At 46.6% G+C, this 14,176-nt stretch overlaps 1 protein-coding gene across 2 annotated transcripts in view; it reads right to left on the bottom strand.

Moving 5' to 3' along the window:
• Positions 1–1,245: 1,245 nt before the first annotated feature.
• Positions 1,246–14,176, bottom strand: part of braf (B-Raf proto-oncogene, serine/threonine kinase) — a 32,045-nt gene continuing 19,114 nt past the window's right edge. The window contains exons 9-20 of one of the 2 annotated variants that reach the window (XM_080887331.1): positions 14,091–14,130; positions 12,086–12,205; positions 10,223–10,359; positions 10,027–10,144; positions 9,548–9,632; positions 9,244–9,420; positions 9,113–9,159; positions 8,544–8,662; positions 8,092–8,223; positions 7,037–7,171; positions 6,353–6,506; positions 1,246–4,804 (exon numbers count right to left, since the gene is read on the bottom strand). In XM_080887331.1, coding sequence (XP_080743457.1) covers positions 4,782–4,804; positions 6,353–6,506; positions 7,037–7,171; positions 8,092–8,223; positions 8,544–8,662; positions 9,113–9,159; positions 9,244–9,420; positions 9,548–9,632; positions 10,027–10,144; positions 10,223–10,359; positions 12,086–12,205; positions 14,091–14,130 — 1,287 coding nt within the window. In that variant the 3' untranslated portion in view covers positions 1,246–4,781. The remainder of the gene's footprint in view (positions 4,805–6,352; positions 6,507–7,036; positions 7,172–8,091; positions 8,224–8,543; positions 8,663–9,112; positions 9,160–9,243; positions 9,421–9,547; positions 9,633–10,026; positions 10,145–10,222; positions 10,360–12,085; positions 12,206–14,090; positions 14,131–14,176) is intronic. The other variant, XM_080887330.1, reaches the window with a different exon arrangement.

Below are 14,176 nucleotides of genomic sequence, written 5' to 3'. Positions count from 1 at the left end.
CAATTATTAACGCCCTGTTCTTCCTCCTGAACTGCAGTCACTCCTAACTCTGTTGACACATTTCTTCTTTCGACTGCTGCCACTGAGGCTCACCACAGCACATCATGAGCGCTCACTGTCCCAGTATGAGTCCCAGTATCCTCCACAGTCCCACCAACATGTCACTGGATCCATGAACTTTCCTCCAGAGCTGAACTGACTGAAACGAACCATTTTTATCATTTTGTGCTTTGTCTTTTGTTCTTTTTTTAATACACTCACCAACAGATTTGTTATGTACACCTGTTAATGCAAGTTTCTACAGCAGGCGTGTCCAACTCCTGCAGGTTTTAGATCTCACCCTGAGTCAACACACACACATTCCCAGGCCTCTGGAGAACATCAGGACATGTTGAGGAGGTCATGTAGCCATTTGAATCAGCTGACACATCTAAACCCTGCAGGACGCCGGCCCTCGAGGCCTGGAGTTGATCTAATGAGTCTATCGGCAGCAAAACAATCGAAATCTCAAATGATCTCAAACTTGTTTCATTAACATGACCGTGAGGTCACTGTACTCAGACGGCCCTCACGGTCACCAGCAGTCACTGGGATGTGGTGGAACAACAAAAGGGGGTTAAACCTGGAACCGGCTGCACTCTGCATGAACACCGTCACCTGGTTGCACTCCTCTCTGCCTGAAGAATTGCAACATAATATTAATCCTACATTCATGAAAAGATGTAGCATTACTCACAATGTTGAGTAATGAGACTGAGATTTTTCAGCACCTTTCTTTTGTAAAACACACCACAGCACACAGACGGTGTATTTTCTTTTGTTGCTCAAAGCATCAAAACGTAGAAGTAATTATTCTGCAGAAAAATGTTCATCAGGGTTTTATGGATCCATGTTAGTGATGCAGACGTTTAAGGTCGAGCTCAGGCACGGGGATGCATCGTAGAGTCGTGGCCTTCTGAGAACCGCGCTCACTGCCCATATTTATTGTGTATTAAACATATTAACTGAAACTGAAGGCGGAGCTTTAGGAAAAGGGTTGAATCATTTTGAACAAGTGATTTCTCAGAGATGCAGCTGCTGGCTGAGGCTCCAAGCTTTCATTCATGTGCATTTATGGACTTCACAGGTCAAGTAACGCATTGATGAAAGCTTATTATGATTTGGTATTGATCTCTGTGGGATGTACAGTCATGGTCACGCTGCCACCTTGTGGATGTCACAGCACATCACACACAGAGAACCAGGTAAAGTTTTCATGCATTTCTTTAATATATCAGTTTTTTATATTCACAACAAATACATTAAGCTCTTTCTCTGTATGATACACCCTTAAATATTTTTACACTCAAACATTTGTTTGCCTATGAAAATGTCTTTTAATCTTTGTGACTTTATTTTGAACGTGTTGTACTTTGTTTGTACAGTTGTTGTCTCCATGCCTCCTAGCAAACTGACAGTATTTCCTTTGTACAATATTTACAGGTGAAAAAACCAAACAAATCTAAAGTTTTACATGATAGTACTCGGTTGAAAGGAATTGTTGGGTCTAAGGTGCAGGCAAGGAGTGAGGGAGGGAATGTTTAAGAAGAAAGGAACGTGAAAGTAGAAGAAGGCGGCTAACGGAAAGCGCTGCACGAGACGCAGAGTCCAGTGTTTGCTCCTGCAGGATCTATGAAGCTAGAGCAGATGTACATGGTGTTCCTATAGAAAATAACCATCTCCAAGGAAAACCAACGGCGCACTCTTGAAAAACACGTCAATTTCCTTCCTTGAATTCAATCACGTGAGCCGATCCCAGCTCTGCAGGCGGCAGGAAGGAGGATGTTAACACTGCCTGTGGAAGGCAGCTGTGTGCTCGGTGCGGTGAGGCTAAGCTCAGGTGCTGCATCACTCGGTCTTCATCAGCATCTCCATGGCCCGATGTCTCTGGTGCTTTAAGTCGTGAACTCAGAACTTTTCCATCCAAACTTTGGACAGTTTCACTTCTGTGTGACCGAATAAGACCGTGAGATGCAGCTCCTGTGCATCATGTGAACAAGACGAGTGGAAAGTTGTAAAAAGTCTGATGTTGGGATTTTAGTGCCTCCGTAAGAAATGTAGGACTGTGGAAGCGAAGTAACTCTTTAGCTTATGTAACGCGACGCACGAGACTCAAAGGCAACCACTGGACTCTACCCGTCCACGTCTCTGTGCAGCGTGACGAAGCTTCAAACTGATAACTGGAGCATTCAGACGGACCTCGTCCTGCTCTGTGGGTACCCGAGTTTGGTTTCACTGACAGCAGAGCTTCTTCATCATCTTCACGACTCTGTCAGCAGTGATCGCTCTGGTGACACAATCACCTGCACAGGACACTTTAAAGAGTCCTCTGGAGAAAATGGCAGCTGTGGGCAAAGCTTGAGGGAGCCGTGGGTAGCAGCAAAGCCTCCCAGTGACAGGACGATATGTCATTTATTAAAAAGGCCAACATGACCTCTACATTTCATCTGTAAAAGCGGCAGACGGAGGCGGGTAAATAAACGCTCGTTACTGATCGACGATTGGTTCTGGGCTTCTGGAAGTTTTGAGCGCCGGACACTGAATTCGAACCTTTCAATCGAACAGTTTCTCGCTCTGAGATGTGACGCTGGACGACACTGTGCATGCGCAGAGCTGTCAGAAGAATTCTGTAATCCTTGAATTGATGACGTAACTACAACAGACAAATGCTGTGTGCAGCGATGCATCCTGTTCCTGCAGCTTTGGCTGACGTGTTAGCAAACAGCCACGTCCAGGGTAACCAGGCAAGAAAAGCTTTCACTTTTATCAGATCAAGTCTTTCAATTCGTCTGCCGTCACCGGCTCTTCGCTCACGTTTAGTCCGTGCCCGACTTTACTAAAGGCAGCGTGCAGCTAGTTGAAGTGGTGACAACAACGCGGTCTCTCTGTAATAAACTGGGAAACAAACAAAGCCCACGCCTGCAGCCGTACAAAAACAGACAGCAGATCGCGACGCCGACAGCCGGTGGACATTTGTACTCTCGCAGACTCCACGACCCCCTCGGCTGTGTGCCACTCACGTGGAGTAAGACCCCAGCTGTGGGCTGAAGCCTGGCAGGTTCTCTTTTTCTGCAGATACTTTGAATCTAACGTTTGTTGGCTACGTGACAGCGCCGGTTTAGTTCGATTTTCTAAAGCTGATCATCTCACGATGCGGCGACTGAAACAACGTTAAAAATACAAACTCACTGGAAAGGAAGCCATGGAGGTGACGGGGAACGTCCGTTTCCATCATTCGTAATAGAAAGACACACGTGGATGCGAAGACCCGCCCTGTCGGCGCTCGGTCTGACACGTCAACTAGCTGCGCGCTCTCAGTCCACGAGGTGAGGCCAGGAGCCTCGTCAGGGCGGTACGCCGGCAGGTCTGCAGGCTCGTCACGCGGTCCTCGAATGAATATTTACAGTCCTGCACCTGCGGAGGGCAGCTTCACTGGAAGTCTGAGCCATCTGCTCGCTTCTTCAATTACAAACAAAGAAACAAAAACAAAAAGGCGAGTCGCTCGGTCGCTTCAATCCATCAAAGTGCAAATATGAGTCACATGACGAAAACAAGGGTTGTAAAAAAAAAAATAAAAGCCTGAAAATAAACCCATAAAAAAGTCACATAAATAAGTCAGTATGTGCAGGCCTGCCTGTACAGGAAGAAGGCAAACAAAGAGCAGAACAGATCTAAACCTGGAATAACATGAAAGTACAGAGAATGTAAAAGGCGGGATTAAAGGACATTTCTAAAACTGTCAAAGCCGCAGAACTCTTGATCAACAGCCGGTAACACGTCTGTGCAAGTGCAACGTTGAAGCTTTGTGGTCCCACAGGAAGAGAAGAAAGCAACGCCACAACGTGCACGCAGTGTGAAAATCAATCTGTGAAAACGATGAGAAGCAAAGAAACCCCACGAGCAGGTCCAGCTGAAACCTTCAGCTGTCTGTGACCTGATGTTACCTTGGAGACAATCATTTCTGCTGCTTGTCACATGACCACAATATCCTTTGAAAGGGGGAAAGCTTTTAAAGTGGAGAACATGGTTGAGGTGCAGATCTTTTGCTGTCCTGCCATTAAACCCAGAGAGAGCCTCGCTGGCAGAGAGCAGCTGCCATGTTGGAGACAAACTCCATAAACACCGAAAACAAAAGACGGCTAAAAGATCCAAGACAGAAAGTATTCCCAGCAGCTGCTAGCTAAAATGGAAAACACAAATGGAAAAAATACAAACAGATTTCTCTTTCAAGTCATCGTCCTTCAGAATCCTTCTTCTCCAGCCCATCCCAGGGAAGCGCCAACGCCTTCCAGCAGCTGACGGCGTGAAGCCTCCTCTCGGTCCGCAGGCCCGTTCTCTGCTCAGCAGCACGGCTAACGCCCAGCTCCTCCTCACCGGCACAACAGCGACCGGACAACTCGCATCCAAAGCTCTCCTTTAAATGGTTTTCCTCTGTGGGTCAACTTGGATCCATCAGGCAAGGCGATTACTTCCACGTCTTCCTCAAAGCGGTTTGGTACGGATATCTTTGTCTTCGCTTTGTTGTTGTTCCGTCGTTCCTGATTAGTTTGTGTGTGTTGCTGCCGTCTGCCCAATGGACGGCTTCTTGTTAGTGAGGCTGCCTTCTTCGAGGTGACGGAGGAAGAAAACGGCGCATTGGTTTTTTCCTTTTTCTTTTTTTTCCCAGTAATGAATGAATCCACCGCAGGGACACAAGACTGTTGAGGAGTGACGAGGGATGGACTGCTGGTATCTTCCGCCATTTATTTAAATGCTGAAAACTCCCCTGAAAAGATAAAGAAACAAAGACAGACGGTGTGTGGACAGCAGTGTCAAGTTTCAGGTGGAAATATGAAGTTAGCGCGTTTCCAGTGAAGTTTACTTTATGAAACAACACTCATCCAGTGACAAAGGCCCGATACAAGTGTGGGAAATATAAGGACTACTGCACCGATGCAAGTACCAAAGTACCACAAGCGAGGGCCTCAAGAAAACCTTCTATTCTTTTTATTTGTTTTTATGCACAAATCTGAGAATATCCAACAACTTTAACACTTAAAGGGAAAATAACTCCTGACACTCTGTCACACAAATAACAACACCTGATCTGGTCTTTAAGTCTGACGTCACTAGCTGTGTTTGGGTCTAAACTCCGCTGCAGGTCCATATATCAAACGATCACTGTGGCATTACTCAGAGTTGAAAAACTGTCTAAAGTCTTTCATCTTTAATAAAATGATCAGCGTTCTGCTCTACCAGGTGTAACAACTGAGTTTAACATCCAGGCATCCATGAAAACAGAATTTATGACATTTAACAGAGTTAGAAGTTAGAAGCTAGCGAGCTAACTCCCTGCTATCTAAATACAATATAGCATGTCCTGACTGCAGGGTTTTGGAAACAAATTAAAACGTACAGCTCTGCTATCACTTCCAACATAAATGAAGACAGAAAACTAAACAGCAGTGACGTTTGTAGGGTTACTGAAGTTGGGCTAGCTGCTATATAATGATGTGCTACGTGACCGCTAGCGACACAGCTATGTTAGCATAATATAAACAAGCTAACTTTTTCCACTCGATAAAAGTTAACGTGAGTGTTCTCGGTGGTCAGGAACAAATGTAATCGCATGGCAGGATGTTGTAAAAGGACCAAACTTCAGCCAGGAGAACAACTGAGATAATCCATCCACAATCTGTTAAATGTAATAAATTCTGTTTTCATGGATGCCTGGATGTTAAACTTAATTGTTACACCTGGTAAAGCAGCAACGCTGATCGTTTTATTAAAGATGAAAGAATTTAGACAGTTTTTAACTCTCAGTGATGCCGCAGTGTTCGTTTAACTTTGGGACCTGAAGATAATGGAGTTTAGGACCCAGATTCCTCTGCGAGGTTCCTGACTACAGTAGCTGTAACGCTCCAACAATCCATCAGGCGCTGCGGCTTCGTAGCTACCAAAGTCGTACTAAAACATTTTGACAGATTTTTGAGCGCCGTGTACCTCATAAAATCGGTTCGAGGTCAGTAAACACAACCAGAATTCATACATAAGGCGCACATTCGATTTTTGAGAAATTAAAGGATTTTAAGTGCACCTCATAGTGCCGAGAATACGGTAAGTGGAAATTCAGTTCCAAGAAATATTCTGCAAGCCAACACACTGAAAGATGAGATGTGATGCACTAAGCATGGTTTGGGGATAAGGCACATTCATTAGAGGTAGTTATGGTGTATGTGATGACAAAGCTACACTACCACTTCCTGTTACTGTCAGCTCCAGATTTCGCCGCTCCAGATGCTGAGAAGCGATGTTCCCAAGAAAAATAACTCACCGTAACCGCCGGCCTGGATGGGGGTTTTAGGTGAGGCGCAGGCATACAAACTGAAGTCCTCTGTCTGAAAACCAGCTCGGTTTAACGAAGGCTCCGAGGCGCTGCGGTGGATTTTGGGTAACGAGCGAGCCAGCAGCTCAATGGATGCCAAAATCTGAAGAAATACACAACAAAGCCACAGGGGTCGTTAGTTAGGATCGTATGATCACCATTCCCTCACAACACAAGAAACGAGCGACTACATCAGCTCAGCTGCTTTCTGTGGTTGCAGCTGCTTGCTGAGGCCATCGGTGGCAACGCAACAACTGTCAGAAAGAAGGAAGTAAAGAAATCCAAAATGCTGCAAATTAGGGAGTAAGGGCGAACGCTCACTCTGCACCAAACTCAGAGCTTCCACCCTGAAACGATCCATGTCTGTTTGCTGCCACTAGCTGAAGGGCTTTGGAGGTGAACACCAGGACAGCAAGAGTCGGATTTGATGGAGAGAAACGTCACTAAACTGTTGTTAAATAACAAATATTAAGACCATTAGAGTTTAAAGAGAAGCTGGGATGTGATGAGTGTGAGACTCTCTTGTCTCCGTGTCTCAGCGATTTTTGAAAGGGTTTGGGAAAAAAAAGAAAAAGAGTTTACTGTAAATATTATTTCCTCTCAATGTATAAAAGCGTCAGTGTGGGCTCTCACCTGAGGGAAGAGAGGCCGCTCCTCTCTCTTCTTCTTCAGGCAGTCAGCCATCAGCCTCTTCATGGCCTTTGGACAGTTGCTGCGGACCTTGCTGAGGTCAGGGGACAGGTAACCTCGTCCCACCATGAATATGATCTATGGAACAGAAAGAACGAGTCGTGAAACAAACTTCTGAGCTCTGCTCCCTCATCATTAATGACAAATCAAAGATCTGCAGCTCATTCCAAGTGTTTTTGGCATTTGTTCAAATTTGGTCTCAAACTTTAAATATGAGGTCCAAAGACAAAATGCGTCAGCCAGCTCTGCAACATCGACACAGCTAAAGAGGATCACAGAACTCTTTGGATATGGAAAACCTCCTGGTGCCTGAAAACACGGTGCAGCAGAAAGATGGGAAACAAATATGGAGAAAGAAAGCAACAGCTCACGATTCAACGTGTAACACATCACCTGCTGAGACCATGTGACGGTACGTGCATGCACATGAAGTGTGAAGTGCACAGGACTTTACTCTGCTCAGCTTCAGCCGAATGTGAGACCGGGCAAACAGCGCCTCACAGTGGATGGATAGTGAACCAAAGACAAACCCAGCTAAAGGCCTGGCAGAGCATCTCACCCATTCAACAGCAAACACCATTTATATTCCAAACATTATTAAAATGATGTTCAGTCCAATTTATTTTCAGCCTCTGAAAATGGAAACTTTGAATAAAACTGGCTGAAATTCCCCAAACATGAAACATCTGGGGTTCAATCCCTCCTTCTGCACGCCCAATATCCTCGGGCAAGATAACAACCCCAAGTAGAAAGCACACGCGTAGAGAGAAAAGTACTTTTATCAATGGATGAATGAGGCATGGTGTGTAACGTGCTCAGAGTAGAAAACCCGACAGAAGAGCCATTTAACATGTTAATGCCACACTGGGGGAAATGCACCTGTTAAAGCAGCAAAAACATGGTTCAGTCTGACTGCTGAACCAGAGGTAAAACGGGGCGGAGTCTGGAGTATCTGTTAGAGCGAGTGCAGCAGTGGGGCCGCGATCACATCCACTCACCTGGTCTCTGTTGTTGATGTTGGAGTAGGGCAGCGCTCCTGACATCAGCTCGTAGAGTACGATGCCAAAGGCGTACACGTCCGACTGGAAGCTGTAGGGGTTCTTGTCCTGCAGCCGGATTACCTCTGGAGCCTGACGAAGCACAAGTTACACCGACCGTCAATAATTCACTGCTTGTTCAGTTGAACTGAAAGGAAACGTCTACAAAGACTCAAATCAATATTATGGCAATGAAAGGGGGGCGCTTCTTTTTCATATTCTCTGCAATACTCTGTTCCCCCAAACAGGGTGAGAATGGGCTGATCTGCATTTCTGATCACTTCTGCGTTCTCACTCTTGCTGTATTAGCCTCAGCACGCCTGGTTTAACGCATGAGCACATTTAGAGAGCACACATCAGATGGAAAGAATGACAGGAAAACAAAAAGTGTCTCGTAGGACACGAACACCGACCATCCAAAGAATAGAGCCTGAAAGCTGTTCAAACTGGTGGGAGCCACTCCAGCGGGACTTCACCGTAGCCAGACCAAAGTCCCCGATCTTCACTGTTAGGTCCTCATGGAGGAAAATATCTGGGACAACGGGTCAAGGAAACACTCTGAGCTCCTTCATATTCCAAGTATGGATTTTCCATTTTGATCCTTCATGAAATGACAAAAAACCAAAACACTGACGTGACAATAACAACACACATGCTGGATGCTACAGTCCAGCGAATCAATAAGCAGCGTTTCTTCTTCAGTTCCAGATGTTCTGTATCGTGTGTCTTGCAGTGTTGTAGTATTACGCAGTATTGGACAATCACTGCATTCTGATCCCATCACTTTGGTGGATGAACGGTAATAATATCATATTTGATATATTGGTGCCTCTGTCTGGGCCGGGGTCGTGGGAAGGTCCATACCTGCTGTAAGGTGTGCTCTTCTTATTCTCCCCTGAAACGAAGCATTTCTTGGTCCTGCTTACGCTCCTGTAGCACCAAGTCCAGCTTATCACCCGATGACTTTGATTCAAAAGGATACTGTTGCTCTTCAGATCTCTGTGTATGATGGACTTGGCATGCAGGTAACTGAAGGTGAAGAGCAAAGCGTCATTAGAGCGACGGCGCTCGTTGTGGAATTTGACAGCGCTCGATGTTTGAAAGGTTACTCACTCCATGCCCTGAGCGGTCTGTCGGGCTATGTCGATCAGTTTGATCATCTCGAACTTGGTCTCGATGATGTGCAGGTGGTGGTACAGACTGGAGCCTTCACACCACTGGGTCACGATGGCCAGCTGGGGCTTGGTGGTGTAGCCCATGAAGAGCAAGATGTTCACGTGACGCGTTTTCCTGGTGCAAACACACAACGTGTTCAAATTACAGCAGGTTTACACTGATGACGCAGGCTGCATCAGTAAGGTGACGTTCTGCAGCGTGCAGCAGCGCGCTGGTGCACAAAGGAGAAGGCGGGGCTTACCTGAGGACTCCCACTTCATTCTTGAATGCCTGAAGCTGCTGTGGCGTGGGAGCGGTGACATTCAGCATCTTCACTGCCACATCACCTGAGAGCCCGGGGACAAAATGATTAAAGATGACGCTAATTTACTAACTGCTGAGATTTAACAAGGAAAAGCTAACGCACGAAGCTCTAATCTGCTTTATTTATTCCAAATCTTTTTCAATTAAAACTAATTTCATTTTTATCTGTGGCGAGCAGGTTTATCCAGTTTGTTCACCCCGAGCTGATGGAAACTGTTCTATCCCAGAAAGAGCGCCGACTCAAGCTCGTCCCTGACCTTAACCCGCTTGCTGGTCCTGCAGGACTAACTGATGCAGGAAGCGGCGTGTACACGCTGCTCATCAGAGTATGAACACGATCAGCAGGCAGGCTGCGGCATGTAGACGGCGCTCTGTAAGTGTCTTTGCGTGGGGTGTGACGGCGCGGCGCAGTCTTACCGTGCCACTTTCCCTTGAAGACAGTTCCAAAAGATCCAGAGCCTATCCTCTGACCCAGAGTAATCTGACCTTCCGGGATTTCCCAGTCATCACTGGAGTCCCGCCTCCCCAGGGTTTTCTGTCATACAGGACACTCGATCAGCACGAGCACACAATGAGACGCAGCACAACGCTAGCATCTGCGGACACCACTCACCATCTTATTGCGGTCCTCGGACGAGGAGGACGATTTGCGCTCCCTCTGCGGGCACGGCGACTTCTGTGGGACCTTGACGTTGGTCAGAGAGCCAGGCAGAGAGGCGGGAGGCGTGGCCGACAGACCTGTGGTCGAACCTAGAGAAGAAGATAAAGAGTAGTGAAAGGTAAAGGTCTGGAAGTGAGGGACTTGTCAAAAACAGAGAAGGCAGGAAGGGAAAAAGAGAGAGAGAGACTGAGGCTTCAGCATCAATGTGTGTGTGTGTGTGTGTGTGTGTGTGTGTGTGTGTGTCTGTGTGTGTGTCTGTGTGTGTGTCTGTGTGTGTGTGTCTGTGTGTGTGTGTCTGTCTGTGTGTGTCTGTCTGTGTGTGTCTGTCTGTGTGTGTGTGTCTGTGTGTGTGTGTCTGTGTGTGTGTGTGTCTGTGTCTGTGCGTGTGTGTCTGTGCGTGTGTGTCTGTCTGTGTGTGTCTGTGTGTGTGTGTCTGTGTGTGTCTGTGTGTGTGTGTGTGTGTGTGTGTCTGTGTGTGTCTGTCTGTGTGTCTGTGTGTGTGTGTCTGTGTCTGTGTGTGTGTGTCTGTGCGTGTGTGTCTGTGCGTGCGTGTGTGTCTGTCTGTGCGTGTGTGTCTGTGTGTGTGTGTCTGTGTGTGTGTGTGTGTGTGTCTGTGTGTGTGTGTCTGTGTGTGTGTGTGTGTGTGTCTGTGTGTGTGTGTGTGTGTGTCTGTGTGTGTGTGTCTGTGTGTGTGTGTGTGTCTGTGTGTGTCTGTGTGTGTGTGTCTGTCTGTGTGTGTGTGTGTGTGTCTGTGTGTGTGTGTGTGTGTGTCTGTGTGTGTGTGTCTGTGTCTCTGTGTGTGTGTGTCTGTGTGTGTCTGTGTGTGTGTGTCTGTGTGTGTCTGTGTGTGTGTCTGTGTGTGTCTGTGTGTGTGTCTGTGTGTGTCTGTGTGTGTGTTCACATGTACAGGACAGGTGAGGGTGTGCTTGGCTGGATGGCAGCTGTTTGTGTCACAGATTTGATATTTTTGGTCACTGATTCTTCCAAAACAAAGGTTCGAATACGTAATCATCTTTTTTTCTCTGAACGGGTCCTGAAGTTAAGATTCAGAGGTCCTGAAAGAACTACAAAAATGTCGTCCCGACATTTTCAGCCGGCTCGTTTGAAAACAGACTTCACAGTAAAAGCAAAAAAAACTGCTACTCCTAATCCGAGCCAATCAGTGTGCAGACCTGTTTGGTCAGTCAAAGGAGTGCACAGACTACGCCGTACTCTGGCACTCTGCAGCATGGAGGCGTTTTATTTTTGTGACACTAGCAAACACCTTTTTGATTTCAAACAGCTGCCAGTTCAGGCAATGGCTTCATATCCAATAGCTACAGATGCTACAGTTAGCTGTGATGTCTGAATAGAAATGGAAAAAAAAAATCCTGCAAACGAATCAATGGATCGTTCATGTCGACCAAAATCATGATTCAGTTATGAAGCTGGGAGGCTTTGGAAATCTTACAAAGACGACATATTAAAAGAAAAACACGACTCTTTGTTATTATGTAACAGCTATAAACTGATTTTAACAGCCTGCTAACAAGATGCTGCAGTGAACATCAAGAGGCGGGCTTTCTGATTAACATGTCATTCTTTTTAACCAATGACTGAACACAAGAGCGCCTCCATCAAAGAAACCGCTATCCATCGAGCAGGCAGCGTGTGGTACTGCGCCGTGAGGTGTATGGCTGAAGGAGCATGTGAGGGCATAAAGGCAAAGAACAGAGAGAGTGTGGAGGGAGACGGGGTTGAGGTGGAGATGTGGGTGGGTGGGTGGGGTGTGTATGTGAATGGAAGAACAACACAGGAACACAGAGGCCTAACTACCTCGGAAAACGGGCTCGGGCTCAAAATCAAACACTATGTCATTGGGATAGGAGTATAGGAGGGGGCTTGAGGTCCGTGTTCGGTGCTTCCTCAAGCAGCAGGCGGGGTGGGTCGGGGGGGCTGCAGGGCAAAGAGAGACAGACAGACCATCACTGCTACTCAACACGCCCCTGTCACTAACTAGGCTCTAACTATGGCTACACAGTCAGAGCTATAAGCTGTCAGTCAGGGTGACTCCAGGGTTTGCTCTGGGCGTCCTCTGCCATGAAGTCCATCTCCATGGTAACTCACACTGTGAGGGTCCAGGTTAGAGATCGACTGTTGTGGAGTTTTTGGATGACGTGTACACCTGCAGTAAACGTCAGCAGATGTTTGCTCTCATGCAGCAAAACCAAAACCTGTCTGCAGTCAGAAGTAATGAACACAATAAAATCACCGCAAGGATTATATGATCATGTACACACACGCACGCACACACACTCACAGGTTTTTAATACTAGCGCTCTGACACACACTGTCTGCAGCCGTGTGTTACTTCCAGCATATATTTCATGTATCGTTTCTTTTATCACAGAATTTTTTTTTCCAGCTTTCGTGTCCATGTGTAGCTGAAACACTGGGTTAGCTTATGATGTTTGTAGCTAGCTTCACGTGACTGCTTACTCTGACAACTTAAGACAACGGCTGTATCCCAACTCAGGGTCTGCAGCCTTAAAGGCCGCATTTTAAGGCCGATTACGTCACCGCGACGCGACGAAGGCTGTCCCAATTCAAAGGCTGCTCGAAATGCGGCCCTCAAATGCGTCCTTCATTTCCCTGAATTTTAAGGACGTGGCGGTGTAGACTTCGTGGCCCAACATATCCCAGAATGCATAGCGCGGCAGTGGGTGTGGATAATTTTGCCGGGAAAAAAAAAAAAACGGCGGATGAGGGGCGGCCGAAGAGTAAACTTTAAGTAAGTCCTGGATATTATGTCACTTATTTATGTGCAAATGTTTAATAACGAAGAACATTAAACATTACTGTTGGCCACATGTCGGCAAAGTCATGTGACATTAGTGACGTTTGTGCTAACTTGGTTTTAAAGCCTTTACTTTAAAATATACGCCGTTCAATAGCTGAGCTTAATCTCACAGAGAATGATCAAAGCTCATGTAGAAACAAACAAACACATGAACAAAAGATTTCATTTCATTTCTGTCAAACAAAGCTGTATGACACGTTTCCAGCTGTTAGTATCATGGTTGCTAGGCAACCTGGGCAGCGCAACGGAGGCTAGACCGTCCCATTTCACAAGCCTCGCACTTCCGGCCTTAGCGGTCTTTGAGTACGCGGCCCTCGAGGATCGTTGAGGCTGCGTACTTTAAGGCTGCAGACCCTGAATTGGGATGCAGCCTTTGACTGCACTTTGTAGTCGACTAATAACTGAACACCACTCATTCCCCAGCATGTCTTTATCCGGTCTTCCTTCTCTCACCCAAACCGGTCGCAGCAGATGGCCCCGCCCCTGTTAACAGGGAGTTTTTCCTTCCCGCTGTCGCCAAAGTGCTTGCTCATAGCGACTGTTGTGATTTCGAGCTGTATAAATTAAACTGAATTGAATTGCAAGATTAGTTTCGGGATCTAAAACTGCCACACTGAATGTAAAACAGTCCACACACGTGTCACAGGTGTCCCCTCTGTATCTTACTGCACACCCAGACTACACTGGAAACATTGTTCAACACTGTGCATGTATTGCGATGCTTTGCTGCAGAGCTGCTTTGTTGGAACTTTTGGAAAATTTGTCAAATGTTTTAGTTTCACGTGAGGAGGAGCCGAGCCTGGAGGAGCACTCAGACCGCTCATCCTTGAAAACCCCTGACCTTCAGCTCACGGCTCTGTGACTGGCAAGGCACAGGACTGAACGCGCACACACACACACAGATAAAAAAAATTCAAGAGCACAGAGATGTGAGATGATGGGGAAAAAGTTGAGTGTGAAGTTTCCCTCTTGGATGCTCACCTCCATCTGACCTCGGTAAGCCCTGATCTCGAATCAGGTCCTGAAATAAAGAAAGCAAAACCAACATGAACACGGTGATTTCAGCA

Source organism: Rhamphochromis sp. 'chilingali', assembly GCF_963969265.1.
Source record: "Rhamphochromis sp. 'chilingali' genome assembly, chromosome: 7".
In the NCBI taxonomy this organism is placed as follows: domain Eukaryota; kingdom Metazoa; phylum Chordata; class Actinopteri; order Cichliformes; family Cichlidae; genus Rhamphochromis; species Rhamphochromis sp. 'chilingali'.
The sequence above is the reverse complement of the archived record's forward strand: the minus strand, read 5'-3'. Positions and strand labels throughout refer to the sequence as shown.